The 20,525-nt window shown below is 43.2% G+C and overlaps 1 protein-coding gene across 1 annotated transcript in view; it reads left to right on the top strand.

Moving 5' to 3' along the window:
• The window catches only part of UACA (uveal autoantigen with coiled-coil domains and ankyrin repeats), a 36,143-nt gene extending 16,839 nt beyond the window's left edge, over positions 1-19,304 (top strand). The window contains exons 9-18 of the mRNA XM_018567407.1: positions 1,204-1,241; positions 1,977-2,036; positions 2,126-2,233; positions 6,533-6,565; positions 6,647-6,745; positions 9,380-9,413; positions 11,970-14,824; positions 17,499-17,618; positions 18,670-18,735; positions 19,036-19,304. Coding sequence (XP_018422909.1) covers positions 1,204-1,241; positions 1,977-2,036; positions 2,126-2,233; positions 6,533-6,565; positions 6,647-6,745; positions 9,380-9,413; positions 11,970-14,824; positions 17,499-17,618; positions 18,670-18,735; positions 19,036-19,107 — 3,485 coding nt within the window. The 3' untranslated portion in view covers positions 19,108-19,304. The remainder of the gene's footprint in view (positions 1-1,203; positions 1,242-1,976; positions 2,037-2,125; positions 2,234-6,532; positions 6,566-6,646; positions 6,746-9,379; positions 9,414-11,969; positions 14,825-17,498; positions 17,619-18,669; positions 18,736-19,035) is intronic.
• Positions 19,305-20,525: the final 1,221 nt, after the last annotated feature.

Genomic DNA, 20,525 nt, shown 5'->3' with positions numbered 1-20,525 from the left:
CCAGCTATTCCTATCTGTGAGTGAAGATTGACTTCTCCCTCTTCCCCTATATTTGGAGGTTTATAGCAAATACCCACGAGAAGTTTACGGCTAGTGTCCGTCATATCTAGCTCCAGCCATAGGGTTTCCACGTCTTCCCCATTATTTGACGCGATATTGTCCCTTGTATGCACATTTAGATTATTTTTTACGTAAATGCAAACGCCCCCCTTCTCCCCCCTCTGTCCCTCCTAAACAGGTTATACCCCTCTATATTAGTAGCCCAGTCATGCGTGCTGTCCAGCCAGGTTTCCGCTATACCCACTATATCGAATTCCTCTTCAATTAGCCTAATTTCAAGCTCCTCTATTTTATTTGCCAGACTTCTAGCGTTGGTGTACATACATTTAATTCCTCTCTTTTTGTGGGACAAAAGTTTACTACCTTGTTGTTCCCCACTATTTTTATTGTTATTATTCTGCCTTGATTTCGGTCGTCCGTTGGTAGTTATACTTACATGTGCCAACAACATTCGCCTGGACAGGAAGTGAAGGGAAATCTCCCCAACAGGCCCATAATTTACCGAAGTACTGACACTCTACCTAAAATTGGAAGAAGGTTTGCAGTGAGATGTGGTGTAATGCTACTTTTCAGCTGAAGAGTGGGCAAAGGAAGTTCTGAAGTTCTGATTTAAAGAGCAGAAAATATTTCTGGTCAATGGTTACCAGTGAAAATGTGATATTTGGCCGGTTTGATATGACACGTAATGGGCCTTTCTCTCTCGTGTGCGTATTCAGAAATGCTCTATTTTAATGTGTTTTTGTGCATGTGTTTTCATATGCGCTTACCATGTGCTTGATGTGCCTGTTCAGTGCACATATTTTTTTAATATCTTTTTGGTAAGGTGTTCTGCAAAGTGGGAATGGAACTTTCAGCATTGAAAGCTTGCATAGTAGAGCTGCACCAAAATGCTCAAATTTACTTTTGTGCACTTTCATTGGTTCCAGTGGGCCCGCAATTGTAAGTTATTGCACCCAAAAACACTGTCTGGTCCCTGAAATACCTTCTATGCTGCCTTTTGTAATGAACTGGACATATAAAGATAAATGGAATTTCTACTTGCTGTAAGTTCTGGTGCAATAAAATGCATGTTTTACTACACACATCTAATAGGACCCTGAGGGTCATGGATAATGGTGCTAACTGGTTTGTATTTTCACACAGGTCCTGATCCTTTAAGAAGCAAAGTGTCTTTACGGGCGGTGAGTTTACATTTGCTAACAAAACGTATTTCTGTAAATAAATCCCTGCTGTAACAGGAATGGTTGTGAAAGATGTATTTGAATACATCATGGGTGGGCAACCTCGGCACTCCAGCTGTTGTGGAGCTACAAGTCCCACAAGGCATTGCAAGACTTTGAGAGCCACAGTCATCATTGAAACTACTGCGGTATTATGGGACTTGTAGTTTCACCGCAGCTGGAATGCCGAGGTTGCCTACCCCAGGGGTACATAAACGGGTACATTTCCATATGCCCGTGTTCTTTGACCTCTGTTGTGTTTTTGTTTAGCCTAATGAGTGTGCTTGCATATGATGAAATGCTGTGTGCATTACTGATGTGGTAGGAAGAGAAGTTTTATGGCTTTATCTGGGCAGCATGTAGATTGTTTACAGATATCAAGATCTTTCCTGATGTAAAATGCATGGCTACATTCGGCCTGCCAGTTCTGTCCCATCAGTTTTCATCATTGTAATGTTTTTGCTCCAGTGTTTTACTAGCTGGGTTTTGTTATAATTCTTGCCGTTGGCATCGAAGTGACAGCAGTTTAGACAGATGCTGAGGAAACGTTCCCTTTTTGTGAGTTTAATAATTAATGATGATCTGGTGCCATAAACCCAAAGTACCTGTCATCCTGTGTACTTCCCAGAGGTCACGTTTGATGTTCAGCTTGTAATAGGAGCTTATTTCTCCTTTTTATGTACTCTGTCCACACAGAAATGGGCAAAGGCTAACTCCAAAGAAGAGACTCTTGCAAAGTCCAAGGACCATTCTCAGGTGCGTGCAGCTTTATATATGTTTAAAAGTGTGTTTAGGGTGAGAGAATGAGGCAATGACTTGTGTGCTCATGAACTCTTTTCATTCAGGACCTGGAAGTTGAGAATGAAGACCTGCGGGATAAGCTGAGGAAAATGCAGTTGGAGCAGCGTTCATTGCTGGACAAAGTGGGGGGCTTTCAGCTTCAGCTCAACCAGGTTCCATTCCCTTTTTAGAGACAGCTACTTACAGGCTTAATAATTATTTGTGCATTTTATTATTCGGGTGTGTCAGGATCTTTATTTGTATAGCTCAATCAAATTGTCTGTTTATATAGCCATATGTGGGTGTGTTTATGATGACAGGGAGGTCACAATCCTACTGCACTTAGTTGCTGTACTGTAATGACCTGTGATCTCATTTCTGAAGACAGAGAAATGTTTTATTTGTGGTCCTTGATGAAGCTTCCCATTCATGGGCCAGGGAGATTTGATCTAAGTTAAATAACCTGCTGCCTTATTTCTCTTCTGTCCTGTGTCAGAAAAATCTTGGCATTTTGTCCCATTTTGGATTTAATATGCTCAATGAAGCCAGCGTAGTGAGTCCTCTTACAACAGGAAGTGTTGTAACTGAATTGGTTTAAATTGAAAAATCTTTGCTAAGAGAAAAAGAAGGCTTCCATTGCTGACCTTGTCATCTGACACTCATGTGGATCCTGACATTAATTGGTCACTGGTAATTGACCCTGAACATGTGCGCAGTCTTCAGTTTGTATGTGTTCTGTCTTCAGTCACTGCAGCAATTAAATGACTGTGTATCCTCAGCAAAACAACCAATCAACTATGTATTTTTTGAGCAGTGGCAATCTCTATACTTGCTTGACCTTGGATTTCCTTAAAAGAAGTAATACAGTGAAAAGCTTGGTCTGGGTGGGCTGTTCACACCTCACTATCACTGCTAAATGACAGATTCCCAGTTGCGGTAATTGAAATTTACCTCTGAGAATCCCAGGTAACATAATTAATCAGATTTGGCCAATGAAATAACCCGATATTCCTGGCGGTAAATTTTAATGGCTACAGGCTAAGAATCTTTCATTTTGTGGAGTGTGACATGTACAGATCGGCGGGTGACAGGTCGGGATGTGGATTCCTTCATCGGACGCCTTAATTGACGCTAGATGTTAACATTTATTTTTTAAAATGGCAAGTATGTGGTTTATTTGGTGGATTCTTATTTCAATGTGTGTTGGTTTTACATATGGTGGAGGATATCCACCTTAAGGGCCTATTTACACCAGCAGCGGTGCTACAACGCAGGCACAGTGCTCATGCGCTGATTCCACTGTTAAATTGCTTTGTCTAATGTTGAGGCTCCACTATAGAAGACGTATCCAGCGCAGTTTCAACACATCTGGTGTGCCTCAGTCGCCCCCATTTTACTATTGCCCACTTCCATTTTGGGGCATACAAAACTGGGGGAAGAGGTTTCTCAAGATTGGGGCAAGGTGTGCTGTGCAGAGGGGCAGAGAGGCATTTCAGACACAATGTTTCAACACCAAATGTTGAAATGATGTGGCCAGGTATGGTACAGAAATGATGTGGCCAGGTATGGGGGGTTGCTTGCACTCACTTTTTCACCCAGGCTGTATTCCTGGGTAATGGTCTGGTTAGAGTAATAAGGGAAACCCCACACCATTTTTCTTTTTGCGATTTTATTTTTATTTATTTTTTATTAATGCCTGCTGCTGGAGCTGTCCATGTCTTTCTTTCTCACATTGGAGACATTACAGGTGAAACTCGAATAATTAGAATATCGTGCAAAGTTCATTTATTTCACTAATGCAACTTAAAAGGTGAAACTAATATATGAGATAGACTCATTACATGCAAAGCAAGATAATTCAAGCCGTGATTTGTCATAATTGTGATGAGTATGGCTTACAGCTCATGAAAATCCACAACCTCAAAAAAGTAGATTACATGCAATCAATAAAACAAGGATTGTACATAGAACAATATCGGACCTCTGAAAAGTACAAGCATGCATATGTACTCAGTACTTGGTTTGGGCCCCTTTTGCAGCACTTGCTGCAATTACATTTGCACAATATTCTAATTATTCGAGTTTCACCTGTACATTAGCAAATTATAAACCAGCCCTGTACTGGTTTATAATTTACATTGTAAATAGACCTCCGCCGATTTTAAATAGCGGTGTGTTTATATGCACATAACTACTGCTATGTGCATTTTATTATGCACACTGTGTGGCTTTTAACACTTTTTTTTTTTTGCGCCGAATTTAGCGCATGCGGACATCTCAGATGTTCAGTTCTAGGTTTTCAGAACCAAATCTTTGAGGTCTGTGAATAATTTAGTGTTTTCTCAAACAAGAACAGCAACCCTAGTCATAAGGAAGGAGACTTGAGTTGGATTCACCTGCTGTGATTACTGCTCAGGAACCTTACACTCATGTGGATCCTGACATTAATTGGTCACTGGTAATTGACCCTGAACATGTGCGCAGTCTTCAGTTTGTATGTGTTCTGTCTTCAGTCACTGCAGCAATTAAATGACTGTGTATCCTCAGCAAAACAACCAATCAACTATGTATTTTTTGAGCAGTGGCAATCTCTATACTTGCTTGACCTTGGATTTCCTTAAAAGAAGTAATACAGTGAAAAGCTTGGTCTGGGTGGGCTGTTCACACCTCACTATCACTGCTAAATGACAGATTCCCAGTTGCGGTAATTGAAATTTACCTCTGAGAATCCCAGGTAACATAATTAATCAGATTTGGCCAATGAAATAACCCGATATTCCTGGCGGTAAATTTTAATGGCTACAGGCTAAGAATCTTTCATTTTGTGGAGTGTGACATGTACAGATCGGCGGGTGACAGGTCGGGATGTGGATTCCTTCATCGGACGCCTTAATTGACGCTAGATGTTAACATTTATTTTTTAAAATGGCAAGTATGTGGTTTATTTGGTGGATTCTTATTTCAATGTGTGTTGGTTTTACATATGGTGGAGGATATCCACCTTAAGGGCCTATTTACACCAGCAGCGGTGCTACAACGCAGGCACAGTGCTCATGCGCTGATTCCACTGTTAAATTGCTTTGTCTAATGTTGAGGCTCCACTATAGAAGACGTATCCAGCGCAGTTTCAACACATCTGGTGTGCCTCAGTCGCCCCCATTTTACTATTGCCCACTTCCATTTTGGGGCATACAAAACTGGGGGAAGAGGTTTCTCAAGATTGGGGCAAGGTGTGCTGTGCAGAGGGGCAGAGAGGCATTTCAGACACAATGTTTCAACACCAAATGTTGAAATGATGTGGCCAGGTATGGTACAGAAATGATGTGGCCAGGTATGGGGGGTTGCTTGCACTCACTTTTTCACCCAGGCTGTATTCCTGGGTAATGGTCTGGTTAGAGTAATAAGGGAAACCCCACACCATTTTTCTTTTTGCGATTTTATTTTTATTTATTTTTTATTAATGCCTGCTGCTGGAGCTGTCCATGTCTTTCTTTCTCACATTGGAGACATTACAGGTGAAACTCGAATAATTAGAATATCGTGCAAAGTTCATTTATTTCACTAATGCAACTTAAAAGGTGAAACTAATATATGAGATAGACTCATTACATGCAAAGCAAGATAATTCAAGCCGTGATTTGTCATAATTGTGATGAGTATGGCTTACAGCTCATGAAAATCCACAACCTCAAAAAAGTAGATTACATGCAATCAATAAAACAAGGATTGTACATAGAACAATATCGGACCTCTGAAAAGTACAAGCATGCATATGTACTCAGTACTTGGTTTGGGCCCCTTTTGCAGCACTTGCTGCAATTACATTTGCACAATATTCTAATTATTCGAGTTTCACCTGTACATTAGCAAATTATAAACCAGCCCTGTACTGGTTTATAATTTACATTGTAAATAGACCTCCGCCGATTTTAAATAGCGGTGTGTTTATATGCACATAACTACTGCTATGTGCATTTTATTATGCACACTGTGTGGCTTTTAACACTTTTTTTTTTTTGCGCCGAATTTAGCGCATGCGGACATCTCAGATGTTCAGTTCTAGGTTTTCAGAACCAAATCTTTGAGGTCTGTGAATAATTTAGTGTTTTCTCAAACAAGAACAGCAACCCTAGTCATAAGGAAGGAGACTTGAGTTGGATTCACCTGCTGTGATTACTGCTCAGGAACCTTTTGCTGTAACAGATGGAATATCTCCTCCAGGCTGCAGTTCTGGGAATGTGAAACTGCTGAGACTCGCTAACAGCAAATTAAAGGTAAAAAGGAAAAAACTGCCTGTCAGCAGGAGACAGGAAATAACGTATTTCAGCATCTCACCCAGATGGGGGGGTGTGGAAGGCCTGTGTTTTGTACAGGGGAACTAGGTGGGGTTTCCAGCCCTTTGACAAGAGAACAATTGTATACTATACTGCAGTCACCACAGACAGTACACTTACTCTGTGTTCATATTACAGGAACAGATGATAACAGATGACCTGGAGAATGAGGTAAGGTTCTGAGACCTGTGTTCACCAATCTCCCTTCTATAAGTTGCACGTGAACTTTTCATGATCTTTCTCCAATTGCAGAAAGAGGAGCTAAAATCCCTGCTGGAGGCAAAAGAAAAAGAGCTTGAAGGGGGCTTGAGAACTATGGAGAACCTGCGAGGAAAAATGAGATATTATGAGGTGAGCAAGATGTTGTGGCAGGATGTGGATAGGAAGTGAGGGAACTGGAAATGGGGAGCTGCAATACTCCATATTGATTTCAAAGCTCCTCAAACGTGACATTTATCAGTCGCTTTTGTCTTCCTTCCCCCTCCTGATGGACTACAATCTCACGTTTACTCATTTGTACTTAGATTGTAGACCATCACAGGAGTGAGCTTGGAGCGGTGGCTACTTTACAACACATACAGGGACCATGGGGAACAAAAGTAGCCATCCTCCAGAAGGAAGGACAGTATCGGCACCAATTCGGAGATGATTTGAGGATCTACAGCCGAGTGATACACAAATAAGATACATTTTATGTGAATAGTAAGGTACTTTTTAATACATTTTTAAGATTTAACTCATGAGTTTAGGGTCGCATTAATTGTCATGGTCAAAAGGTGCTTCATACAGGAACATGTTTATATGCTTAGAGCACAGCAAGCTGTTGGTTATCCATTACAGATCAGAACATTATTAATTGGGTGCTGTAGGAGACCTAATTCTTTTTTTTCTTTCATGTTTTATAAATGAGCTGCACTGTGTTATCTGCGTATAGTCTCTTATTATATTGGCGTGTTTTCCAGAACTGCCATAATTCAGTTAACATTCTTGCTTTGAAAATGTAGTATTTTACTGTTCCTCTTTGTGCAAATAAATGACATTTTGTGCTTCACATGACATGCAGCCACTTTATGCAAGTACAAATAATACGGTGATTGTGGCTATTACGGCTTTGTTAAACTAGTCACGTACTGGTCATCCTCTTTGAACTTTGGGGGACAGGGCTGGTTTCTAAACTAGTGTAAAAAGTTGAAATTATTACGAGTAAAATATCAGCACAATGCTCTTGGTACATAAGTGATATAAGTCAAACAAAAGGAATAACTTTGGTCAGTTGTCAGCAAGGGTATCTGTTGTGTCTATGGCCCCCAAATATATGTGCTAAATCCAGCTCTATTGTGTAGGTAAAAGAGAGCTATACAATGCAATTGTTATCAAGGTGAAGCTCTAGCACCATTGACAAAAACAAATCTTACTTCTTACTAACTTTAAAAACATAATTATTGTGCTTGCTTTGCAAAAAATGGGCGGGATTTGCTCTGATAGGCAGGTATCCTTACTCTTTTCTTTTTCAAAATGCTGCTCCTGTGGATACTGTCAGGGCTGGACATATCCTGTGGTTAGTTGAAGATTGGAATACAGGATGTGCATCAATATCCTAAAGCGGCTTCACTTAAATGTTTAGCCTTTCATCAGATCACTTTGAAAAAGGAACAGGGGAAAACATTCTTCTACTATTCTCAGTTGCTTATGGCATATGCCCGACTGTGTTGCCAGCAAGGCTGAAAAACGTTTTCACTTGGTTACTGGCTGTTTTTTCGACAGCATTGTGCATTTAAACAATAGATGGTTCAATTTCACTACCAGTCAGGAAAGAAAATTCCCTTAAAGCGGACCTTTACCCAGATCTTTAAGATAGCAAACATACCTTTTTTTTTTTTATTGTGTGCGGAGATGCGGTGTCTGGCCTTTCTCTGGGCTGCTTAAAAGCATTGCTTTACTTTTTTGTTTTCCCAGCGTGATCTGTCCATGACTGCCTTATAGCGGACCTTTTATCCATATCTTTAAAACAACAACAAACACACCTTTAGAACTGTTTAGTAATGACAATCTACAAACACATACTTCTAGATAATTGCCGGCTTTGTATTCTTTGCATACCCTATTTCTCTTTTCTTCCCCAGTCTTCTGACAGTGGCCATATTTACTAAGGGCAGATTACTAGCTCTCATTACTTCCTGGAGTACTGGCACATGTGACTAGGACCATGCACATCTCAGGGGAGGAAAACATCTTTCCCTGAGATTACACATGCGATTTCCCAGCAATGCTCTGCTAATGACAAGGCAATCCCAGTGTGCATTGCTTTGGCAAACTGAAGTCATGTGCACTTTCAAAGCAGGAAGTGAATGCTCTGCAAGTGTAAGTGTTTTAAAATCACATCATTTTACACCTGACATGTCTATGTTATTATTAATCATCATACATAGAGGGATGGGTTGGTAGAATTTGATTTTTGAAGGTAAAGGTCCGCTTTAAGGGGAAGCTATGCACATGACTTTATACTTTCAAGATAACACTGCTTTCAGAACCACTCCTGACCTATACCGAGAGATATTTATCCGATTTGTATGCAGCTGCACTTTAGTTCTTGTCATAGGGGAGTGCTTTTTGGTTCCTTTTGGTGCACCTCACCATAACATTACTGGTTGTACCATCAGAATGTTTGAGTGAAATCTGAGCAGTCAGGAGAAAGACTACAATTCTGTTTTTTATCACCAGTCAGTGGGAGATTAGATTCCTAAATCCATTATATATAAGGTCTGAGGTCCCATACAGCCCAAGGGAAAGTGTTGACATTCTTTGTTTTTTTGTTTTTTTTTATGGATTTCGTTTTCTGATACAAGTCTATGAGAATGCAAAACCTACTTGAAGCAGGTCATATGTACCTGTCAATGAATTCCGAATGAGTTGATAAACATGTTAAACTGATGCCATCGACAATAGTCCAAGGTCCTAAATTGGCTTCCTACTTTTGTTTTGCAGCAGAAGAATCACTCCGCTCCAAATAGCCCATTCAGTCCTGGTGAGTATGAGAGCAAGAGCCAATCATACGGACATTGTCGCACACACAAGTGGTTTCTGATCCTGTTTTCTTGCTTTCTAGGTAAAGAGGAGGTTGTAATGAAACAGAATCTTGTTCTAAGCACAGATCCTCAGGTACTTTGATTAATAAACACATGGGTGTTTTTGTGACCTGTCTTCACTATATATCCCACAACAATGGTAATGATCAGGGTGTATTATTATTATTGATGTTGGAAGTAATGTGTCAGTGTTCTGCACATCTCAGCATTTTAGACTGAAGTCTTCATAGTAATCTTAGCTGCGGCAGATGGTACAGTCTTTTATGCCTATCACAGTCTTAGAAACATATGTTGTATCAATATGTTTTAAGTAATAAAAAAAAAAAAACCTTTAACAAGTTCCTCTTCCTCTTAAATAACACTTAATGATGGTAAAGTAGATGTTGAAGTAAAGTACATTTTGTTTTCAGTGGTATTGTGTAATGGGCATTAGGGATCCACTATTATTATGGCCGATAATCACAATGACTACAATAATCTGCATCGATATTCATCTTACTGATTGCCGACATTGAAGGGAGAGAGGCCAGTGTGTTGTAGCAGCAGGTCCCCAGCCCGTGTCCTGCGCACTTCCTCCTCCTGCAGAGTGATCTCCTACCCCGCTGCCTGTCATTATATTCAAGGGAGAGCGGCCAGTCCGATGTCCTGCAGCAGCAGGTCCCCAGCCTGTGTCCTGCGCACCACCTCCTGCAGCGTGATGATCTACCCCGCTGCCTGTCACGATATTCAAGGGAGAGCGGCCAGTGTCTTGTAGCAGCAAGACCCCAGCCTGTGTCCATCTCCCCCATCTGAGATGGGGGTAGGGAGCACGACCAAACTTGGATTTGGTGTTTGCATGCCTGTGTACTCGGATCCAGGGCAACCACGCATGCTAAATCAGAGAATAGACTTGATGTGTGGCAGCTGGCAATTTAGGATTTTTTTTTCTTGTAAAAAAAAAAAAAAGTCTCTTTAAACATAAACAGATTAAGACTTCAAAAGCTTATCTGATAACAAGAAAGTAACAAAGCAGTTATTGTGAAGAATTTCTTTTTCTACAAACTTCTTTTTAGTTGTTATATGACTGCATAGCTGCCATCTGTGTTTGCCATGCCTCCATTAACATCAAATTGTGGATAACATAACCAGGGCAATATCAATCACATGTAACTATTACTATTCAAAATATAAGTCTTCGTAGCTGAAAAACAGCTGCAAATCTGGCACCAACTTTGCTGTAGCTTACACTGTTTTTCAGCTATGAAGGCTTCTATTTTGAATAGTAATAGTTACATGTGATTGATATTGCCCTGGTTAGAACATGGCTGCAAAACTCTGTCCTGCAAGGCAGAAAATGCTATATGCTGAGTCATCATAATGCTTGGAGTTTATACACTGTGATCTGTGTAAATATGTACATAGCTGATTGACTAGATACGTTTGTTTAAATGTTATCTGTGCTGCATATGAACTAATATGGCATCATTTTATATACCTTTTCTTTTTTGTTCAGCATGCAGCTCACCTGCCGGCCAGGTCTCAGCTGCGTCCTTTGGAGCTTCCTGGGGAAAACTCTGATCAACGCCAAGAGCTAGAAACCATTCGCAGATACTATGAGTTGGCCAGAGAAGAGGTCATGAGGCTGCAGCAGGAGCTGTCAAGGAGATCTTCTGAGTGTGTAGCTCTGGCCACTGAAAGAGATCGGAGCAAAGCGGAGTCAGACCAACAGATCCGGCAGTTGGAAGAAGCGCTCCGTGATGTGCAGAAGCGGATGCTGGATTCTGAGAGCAAAGTGAAGCAGATGCAGACACACTTCTTGGCCCTGAAAGATCACCTGACCCAGGAAGCTCTAAGTGGCTCCTCACGTGCTGAGGACCTACAGGAACAGCTCAGAGAAGTAAAAGGCAAATATGAGGGAGCATCTGCTGAAGTTGGGAAGCTGCGTAACCAGCTGCGTCACAATGAGCTCCTGGGGCAGGAACTGCGCAGGGAGGACGCTTCCTACCTGTACAGGGGATACCCACCACCTTCCTTATTGACACGGGTGCAGCCAGAAGTGTACTTAAAGCAACAGACCTGCCAGATGATTCTTTTCTTTCAGACATAGATGTGTCCTGTGTGGGTGTAGATGGGGTACCACGCCCCAATCCTCTCACCAAACCACTCCAAATAGGGACATATCCTAACTTGTTGGTCAGATTTGTGGTGTCCTCTACCTGTCCCCTTAACTTGCTTGGTGCAGATGTGCTATCCAGACTCCAGGCCTCCATCGTCTTCACACCAGAGGGAGGAGTGACTTTACATTCACCATTGTCACCTGAGGATTCTTCAGCCCTTTGCTCCCTGCCCCTGATGCTTTCACTTCATCAACCACATGGAAAACCCACCATTTCCCCTGAAATTCTGAATAGGATCCCTCAGGAGCTTTGGGCCTCAGGCCCAGAAGACATCGGACACCTGGATGTACCCCCGGTGGTGGTGAAACTTAAAGAGGTAGTGACCCTCCCAAGGAAACCTCAATAGCCCATTCAGTCCTGGTAAAGAGGAGGTTGTAATGAAACAGAATCTTGTTCTAAGCACAGATCCTCAGCATGCAGCTCACCTGCCGGCCAGGTCTCAGCTGCGTCCTTTGGAGCTTCCTGGGGAAAACTCTGATCAACGCCAAGAGCTAGAAACCATTCGCAGATACTATGAGTTGGCCAGAGAAGAGGTCATGAGGCGGCAGGAGGAGCTGTCAAGGAGATCTTCTGAGTGTGTAGCTCTGGCCACTGAAAGAGATCGGAGCAAAGCGGAGTCAGACCAACAGATCCGGCAGTTGGAAGAAGCGCTCCGTGATGTGCAGAAGCGGATGCTGGATTCTGAGAGCAAAGTGAAGCAGATGCAGACACACTTCTTGGCCCTGAAAGATCACCTGACCCAGGAAGCTCTAAGTGGCTCCTCACGTGCTGAGGACCTACAGGAACAGCTCAGAGAAGTAAAAGGCAAATATGAGGGAGCATCTGCTGAAGTTGGGAAGCTGCGTAACCAGCTGCGTCACAATGAGCTCCTGGGGCAGGAACTGCGCAGGGAGGACGCACGCTTGCGCAAGGACAACAGGCGCCTTCAAGATGAGCTAGCCATTTGTGAGGAGGAGAAGGAAAAAGCAGAGCGAAGGGCCCAAGAGGCCGGAGAGCAGCTGAAGTTGGCTGTCACTACTGACAAGTTTGAAAACATGCGATGCCTTTTAACTAATGAGGTGAATGAGAAGTCTCTGAGATTAGAAGAAGTTGAACAGGAGCTGAGTCGTGTCAGAGATGAATTTGAAGCTGCAAATAAGGAGAAGAGGAGGTCTGAACCCAAGTTGGACATGTTGAGGAAAGAGCTGAATGATTTGAAAGTAAGGAACAGCAGCCTTGCACGGGAAAGTGAGAAGCTCCAGTCAGAGAAGATCCTGCTGCAGAGGCAAGCTGAGGAGCTAAGAGCGCAAATGAGAAGTCAGCATGTTCCAGCACAACTGCATGCAGAGACTAAGAGAGCCTGTGAGGAAACTATAGCCCTGCTAAGCCAAAAGCTAGCAGAGTCAGAGCAGAATCACAGGAAGACTGAACTGGAACAGGAGAAGCTGGTGGTGGAGAGGAAGACCTTGAAGGAAGGTATGGTTCTCCTCCAAGCTTCCACCACTTCCCGCCAGGAACATGAAACAGAGGTAAAAGAGATGCAGTCAAGAATCAAACAACTGGAGAAACAGCTGGCTGACATGAATAAGAAATGGGAAGAAGAAGCAAAGCGAGCTTGTGCTTTACTCTCAGAAAATGCCAGTCTAAAGGAAAATCACATACCTCTTGCCACTCACCTGCAGGCCTCTGTCTCTCTGACCGCAGAGCTGGAGAAAGCAAAATCTGAGGTTGTTACGGTCAGGAATCAACTGGAGAATGAGACGAAACAGGTGACGACTGTGCAGGCTGAGCTGGAGAAGCAGATTATAAAGCAGAAAAACCTGCAAGTACAGCTGGATAGTGAGTCTGCTGTAAAGTTAGAATTGCAGACTCAACTGAAGACTCAGACTGCAAAGGCGGCGGAACTGCAAGAAAAGCTGAGAGCTGAGGTCTCCGAAAATGCAGAACTGCACACACTGACATCTGGTGAAGCTTCCAAACGGGCAGAGTTGCAGTCTGAACTGGACAAGCTAAAGGAACAGATCTCATCAAATTATGTAGCTAGAAAGGAACATGAAGATAAGGTGGCAGAGCTGCAGAAATGTGAAGAAAACATGAAGCAAGAGTGTTTGCAGACATATGCTAATTACCAACATAAAAAAGAAGAGGTGATCAAGCTGCAGGCAGCTATTAAAGAGCAGAGAGCTGAGCTGGACACGTTACAGCGTTGTATTACTGAAAAATATGCTCCACTTACCAGCATGGAAGAAAAGGAGAAGAGCTTCTTGGCAGAACGAAAGGAACTGGAGTTAGAGTTACAGAAACAATGTCAAATAACTCAAGAGGCAAAAGAAGGTTTATCAAAACAGCAGCAAGAGACACTAGACCTTAGGAAAGAACTGGCGATATCAAAGCAGACCCTTCTTCAGGAACAGACCTCACGAAAGGAAGAGGAGGCTGCAATGCTCAAAGAATTGAATGAGCTTCGGGCTTGTCTGCAGGATCTGCAGAGGACACGGGTGGAGGCTGACGAAAAGCAGTGTGCATTGCAAGAAGAAAATCTACAGAGCACCAGAAAGCTTAATGCTCTTCAGGAATGTCTTAGCAGTCAATACATTCCCATACAAAATCACAATGAATTGAAGACCACACTGGACAATACCAGAGCTACTCTTGAAGCTGAGTTAAGTGCCAAGGTCCACCTTTATGAGAATATGCAGGAAAAGGTGCGTGACTTGCAAAAGGAACTGGAAGAACAGAGAGGATCTTGCATCTCCAATGCACAGTATACTGAGGAAAAGGAGGACTGGCATAGAAGGGAGGCTGCAGCTCAAGCAAAGTTGCAGGAGAAAGAGGAGGCTCTGCTTGTGGCTAAACAGGAAATGAAGAGATTGCAAGAAGAGTTGAACAGAGCCCAGCAAAAGTTAGAAGAAGTGCAGAATCTCAGGCAGAGGGAAAATGTTGATTTTGCTGCAGTGAGAACTGCCCTGGAGCAGAGAGTGGCTCTATTGGAAGACACCAGTAGCAAGTACAGAGAGGAGAACAAACAGATGGCACAGAAGCTGCAGGATGCATTGACACAGTGCGAGAAGGTCAAGCAGAACAACCAGAGTCAAGAACAAGAGATCACTCAGCTAAAGGGGAAACATGAACTGTGTCTGTCTACCATTGATGAGTTGCAGGAGAGCATCCAGAAATCTGCCCGAGACCTGGAAATCAAAGACAAGCAGGTGAGGCACTGCAGACATGTTTCATGTGTATCCTGCCGTCTTTGGATACAGCCAATATGATATTTCGTAGAAATAGGTCTTTCTTTTTTGTATAAGCGTTTCATGTAATTTCTGCCATTATTTTGTACACTAGAAACAGTTTTCTTTTACCCACTTAAAGACCGGGGTGTTAAACCCCCTTCTCATCCAGGCCATTTTTCAGTATTCAGCGCTGCGGTACTTTGACATTTATTCCATCATGCAACGCTGTAATGAAATGAACTTTGTACAATTTTTTTGGGGGGGACAGATGAAGCTTTGTTTTGGTGGTATTTAATCCCCACTGGGGTTTTATTTTTGACTATATTAAGGAAAAATTACTGAAAATGTTGGGGGAAAAAAAGTTTCCCCTATATTAAATTATGAAACTTTTATTACCCAATTTTTTGGTAAAATATAAAAGACGGGGGTCACATCGGGTAAATAGACACCAAACATGTCAAGCACACTGCAGGGTAGTAGCTGCAAGTGATCAGATAGCTATAGAGCCGCCGATTGCTTGTATGTGAAACAGCCGTTATCGGCTGTTTTAAACATGTCAGTGTGTTCTGCTTGTGTGCGCGCACGCCAAAAAAAAGGCGTACGTTTACAGCGCCCCGCTGATAGGAGCTTGCCCTCCATCCGTTTTATTGACAACAGGCAGACGGCAAGTGGATAAAAAGTGTGAAAGCTGGTATTGCCTATAGTATCCATCACAATGCTTCTCACACAAGGTAATATGTAAATTACGCCGATAACTGATGTTCCGTTTTAGAGGCCGTTCTTTTTTTTTTTTTGGCTTCCTTTTAGGCTGCTGCTATGGTTTTTCATAGAATTCTGAGGTGTCTTGTGACAAAGGGAGCATGACTGTGGGTCCTATGTGGCTATTGCCTGAGTCTTTTTATTTATTGAAAGAACTCCAATTGGTGCTTTCTTGTTTGCCCTCAGTATCCATCCACTCCTCCTTTCTGCCCTCAGTATCCATCCACTCCTCCTTTCTGCCCTCAGTATCCATCCACTCCTCCTTTCTGCCCTCAGTATCCATCCACTCCTCCTTTCTGCCCTCAGTATCCATAGCTCCTCCTTTCTGTGCTCAGTATCCATCCACTCCTCCTTTCTGTCCTCAGTATCCATCCACTCCTCCTTTCTGCCCTCAGTATCCATCCCCTCCTCCTTTCTGCCCTCAGTATCCATCCCCTCCTCCTTTCTGCCCTCAGTATCCATCCCCTCCTCCTTTCTGCCCTCAGTATCCATCCCCTCCTCCTTTCTGCCCTCAGTATCCATCCCCTCCTCCTTTCTGCCCTCAGTATCCATCCCCTCCTCCTTTCTGCCCTCAGTATCCATCCCCTCCTCCTTTCTGCCCTCAGTATCCATCCCCTCCTCCTTTCTGCCCTCAGTATCCATCCCCTCCTCCTTTCTGCCCTCAGTATCCATCCCCTCCTCCTTTCTGCCCTCAGTATCCATCCCCTCCTCCTTTCTGCCCTCAGTATCCATCCCCTCCTCCTTTCTGCCCTCAGTATCCATCCCCTCCTCCTTTCTGCCCTCAGTATCCATCCCCTCCTCCTTTCTGCCCTCAGTATCCATCCCCTCCTCCTTTCTGCCCTCAGTATCCATCCCCTCCTCCTTTCTGCCCTCAGTATCCATCCCCTCCTCCTTTCTGCCCTCAGTATCCATCCCCTCCTCCTTTCTGCCCTCAGTATCCATCCCCTCCTCCTTTCTGCCCTCAGTATCCATCCCCTCCTCCTTTCTGCCCTCAGTATCCATCCCCTCCTCCTTTCTGCCCTCAGTATCCATCCCCTCCTCCTTTCTGCCCTCAGTATCCATCCCCTCCTCCTTTCTGCCCTCAGTATCCATCCCCTCCTCCTTTCTGCCCTCAGTATCCATCCCCTCCTCCTTTCTGCCCTCAGTATCCATCCCCTCCTCCTTTCTGCCCTCAGTATCCATCCCCTCCTCCTTTCTGCCCTCAGTATCCATCCCCTCCTCCTTTCTGCCCTCAGTATCCATCCCCTCCTCCTTTCTGCCCTCAGTATCCATCCCCTCCTCCTTTCTGCCCTCAGTATCCATCCCCTCCTCCTTTCTGCCCTCAGTATCCATCCCCTCCTCCTTTCTGCCCTCAGTATCCATCCCCTCCTCCTTTCTGCCCTCAGTATCCATCCCCTCCTCCTTTCTGCCCTCAGTATCCATCCCCTCCTCCTTTCTGCCCTCAGTATCCATCCCCTCCTCCTTTCTGCCCTCAGTATCCATCCCCTCCTCCTTTCTGCCCTCAGTATCCATCCCCTCCTCCTTTCTGCCCTCAGTATCCATCCCCTCCTCCTTTCTGCCCTCAGTATCCATCCCCTCCTCCTTTCTGCCCTCAGTATCCATCCCCTCCTCCTTTCTGCCCTCAGTATCCATCCCCTCCTCCTTTCTGCCCTCAGTATCCATCCCCTCCTCCTTTCTGCCCTCAGTATCCATCCCCTCCTCCTTTCTGCCCTCAGTATCCATCCCCTCCTCCTTTCTGCCCTCAGTATCCATCCCCTCCTCCTTTCTGCCCTCAGTATCCATCCACTCCTCCTTTCTGTCCTCAGTATCCATCCACTCCTCCTTTTCTGTCCTCAGTATACATCCACTCCTCCTTTCTGTAAGTCTGATGTTTGTGCTTTTTTCTTTTGGCAAGGTCTCTGTTCTTCTTAAGGATATAGAGAAGCTGAAGAAGTCCTTGTCCCTGCTTCCTGCAAAAAGCCATTCAACAGAGCTTCTGCAGAATCAGCTCAAAGCCCTACAGGGCCAACTGGATGTAAGTAATGGCATGGGACTGCTGTGTACTTGGCATTATAATTGGGCATTATGCCCTGTGCTGTCCATGGACAATAAACATTTTTAGTTAACCACCCCAGCACAATTTTTACATTTCTGCTATGGTGGGCTCTGCTCTGCTATTCTTAAGATAACAAAGATATTTGTATTTTTAGGACAAATTGGGCTTTCTTTTACTGATGTTGTCTTGCAAAAACTTTTTTTTTAAACAAATTGATCAAAGCAGAAAGTAAAGTTTTATAGATGAATTGTATACATTTTATTCTATAATTTGTCCTTTTAAAATTACACTAAAATTAGGATTCTGGTACAGAGCATTAAAAAGTTATTTACAATTGATAGGCTGAATAAAACAAAGTTTTTTTTTTTTATATATTGATTACAAAAATTAGTGATGGAAATTAATAGGGGGGAGATGTTCATTAGGCCTGATTAGGGTAAACGAGCGGCAATTTTTTTCAAGTTGCTTTAACTGACTTCATATACAGATTGAAGCTCATCCCTTTGATCTGCAGATGAATGAAACAAAAGTAATTACACAAGTAACAATGATACTTTGGATCTCTCTATTTAACTTTGGGACTATTTATGAACACTGTCAGTAGGTCCGGTTTGGACAGAAGTAGCTGTGATCGCGGTCGTATTTCCAGGCAACTCCTAGTTGCCATTCTGACCGCCAACAAATGTGAGGGAGGGAAGAGGCAGTGGTGCAAAAAGACAAGGCATACTCCACACACCCTGTGTACTACAATTAGGTTTTTTTGGGGCATGTGTAGCATTCCTAATGTCCAAAACTGGTTAACGTTTTACACAGTGTAGATTACCAAATACGTCTTCAATGGGCAAAGAACGTCAGTAAAAACTACTACAGAGTATGACATAAAGAGGAAATCAATAAATGTGGGTGGTGTCATTTATATTACGCTGTGTACATTTAGAACCAGTCATAATCTAGGTTAGTATTGTATATGATGGCTTCTTCTGTCTCCTGTGCAGCTTTATTTGCCTAACAGACACATTATTTATTACAGGAGATGCAGCGCAGACACCAGGAGATCATCTCCATCTATCGTGCTCATCTGTTGAATGCTGTGCAGGTAAAAGTTTTTGGACTCCAAAGTCTATTGTGTAGAATATTACAGAGTTTGGTACAATGAGAACATTTTCAAATACTGCAACTGATTAACCGATTAATCGAACTTAATAATCGGCTAACTAATCGATTTTGAAAATAATCGTTAGCTGCAGCTCTAATTATATCTATTTCTTATATATAGGGAAACTTTACAGCTCCAATACACATGTATGACCAGACACTCAGTGACTTTGTGGTGCCTTCAGTTATCTGGTGTTTTGAAGTTGTTTTAGCTGCTGATAAAATCTTCTTCTATTCACAGGGCCATATGGACGCAGATGTACAGGATGCATTATTACAGATTATCCACATGCGGCAAGAACTCGTCTGCTGATTTGTCTTTGCTGTAATTAGGAGTCAGTGGGGCAGTGGGCCAAACACTACTAAACAGAAAACACAACTTACATTGTATACTGTGCTAATCATGGGTACTACAGTCCCAGCATCCTATCACCCACAGCCAAGACACACTCTGCTGTAAGATGGAATGTAATAGACAGATAGAAGGAATGTTGTGAATTAGAAATGCAGCCGGGAGAGTTGTATTAATGAAGAGGAAATGGAGACATTAACAAAGGGGAAATGTGACAGGACATAAGAATATTGGATGTGAAATGGGAGATGGTGGTACAGTTATGTGAATATCAGAAAGCATTGAATGTGATGGAGGGATATTGGATGAGCCATGATGCAAGAGACGGGGGATGTGATGGTTTAAATAAGAGAAGGAGAAGAAAGATCTGGACCCAAACATGTCAGGTTGGTGCAGAAGGTGTATTAACAGAGCGAGGACAGGACGTAGGCAGTCTGGTGGAAACATTGGGGGATGAATTGATGGCAGAAATATAAGGCAGTGGAGTCAATATCAGATACTGATGGGGGATAAGTAGTACATCAAAACAAAAAATGAAAGGGACCCATGACATTTTTAATGGAGGTTCCCATTCAGAGGTCTCATCTATCAAATACTTTTGAAATCCGCTTATGTAATATCTCGTCACTTAGTTGGTGCACAAGAGACTTGCCCAGGCGCACAATAACTGTCTGGTTGAACTAGTTGGCTTATTTCTTGTAACTGATGGATTGGTTTTGGGTTGAGCTAGTTAATTGTTCTCAATAGTTCAATTTTTTTAATCTTCAAGTTGGTTTATCACTCTATAGTTGATTTAGAATATAAAACCTGTAATCTTACCATGGCCCTGCTGACATACTGGGGCTGGACTCTGCAGACTGGTGTAAGTGGTGGCACACAGGCAGATTATCATGTCAGCAGCATGTGAAGCTCTGACTGGGGTTTTGATGAACAGCAGCCGACATATTTCTTTCCTCCTGTCACACAGCTGGAAAAGGTGCCAATGAACACCTAGAGTTCGCTTAAAGTGTACCTGTGGCCAGCTGAAAAAGAAAAATGTGTTGCAGATACAGATGTCTGCACTCCTGTTTCTCCTGCTCAGTGCTTCAGGATCGTCCCGGAAGGATTGTGCTTTTCTCCAGAATAGGCATCCTGCTTCCTGGCCGCTGGTTCAAGGCCCAGATAGTTTTAATCCTAGCAATGACTGGAAGACGGCCTGTGTGCCACCACCCTGCATATATGATACGCATAGAGAGGCTACACTGCTGGCACGTAAATCTCGGGATTTTGCTTTGTAGAGCAGCTTTTGCAGATATCATGTAGTTTCAGTTGAAAATCCAGTTTCTTTTTGTTTCAGTGTTAGTTCCCCCCCCCCCCCCCCCCCCCGCCGCCCGTGTCTC

This window comes from Nanorana parkeri, unplaced genomic scaffold (assembly GCF_000935625.1).
Source record: "Nanorana parkeri isolate BGI_ZX_2015 unplaced genomic scaffold, ASM93562v1 scaffold1043, whole genome shotgun sequence".
NCBI lineage: Eukaryota > Metazoa > Chordata > Amphibia > Anura > Dicroglossidae > Nanorana > Nanorana parkeri.
The sequence above is the reverse complement of the archived record's forward strand: the minus strand, read 5'-3'. Positions and strand labels throughout refer to the sequence as shown.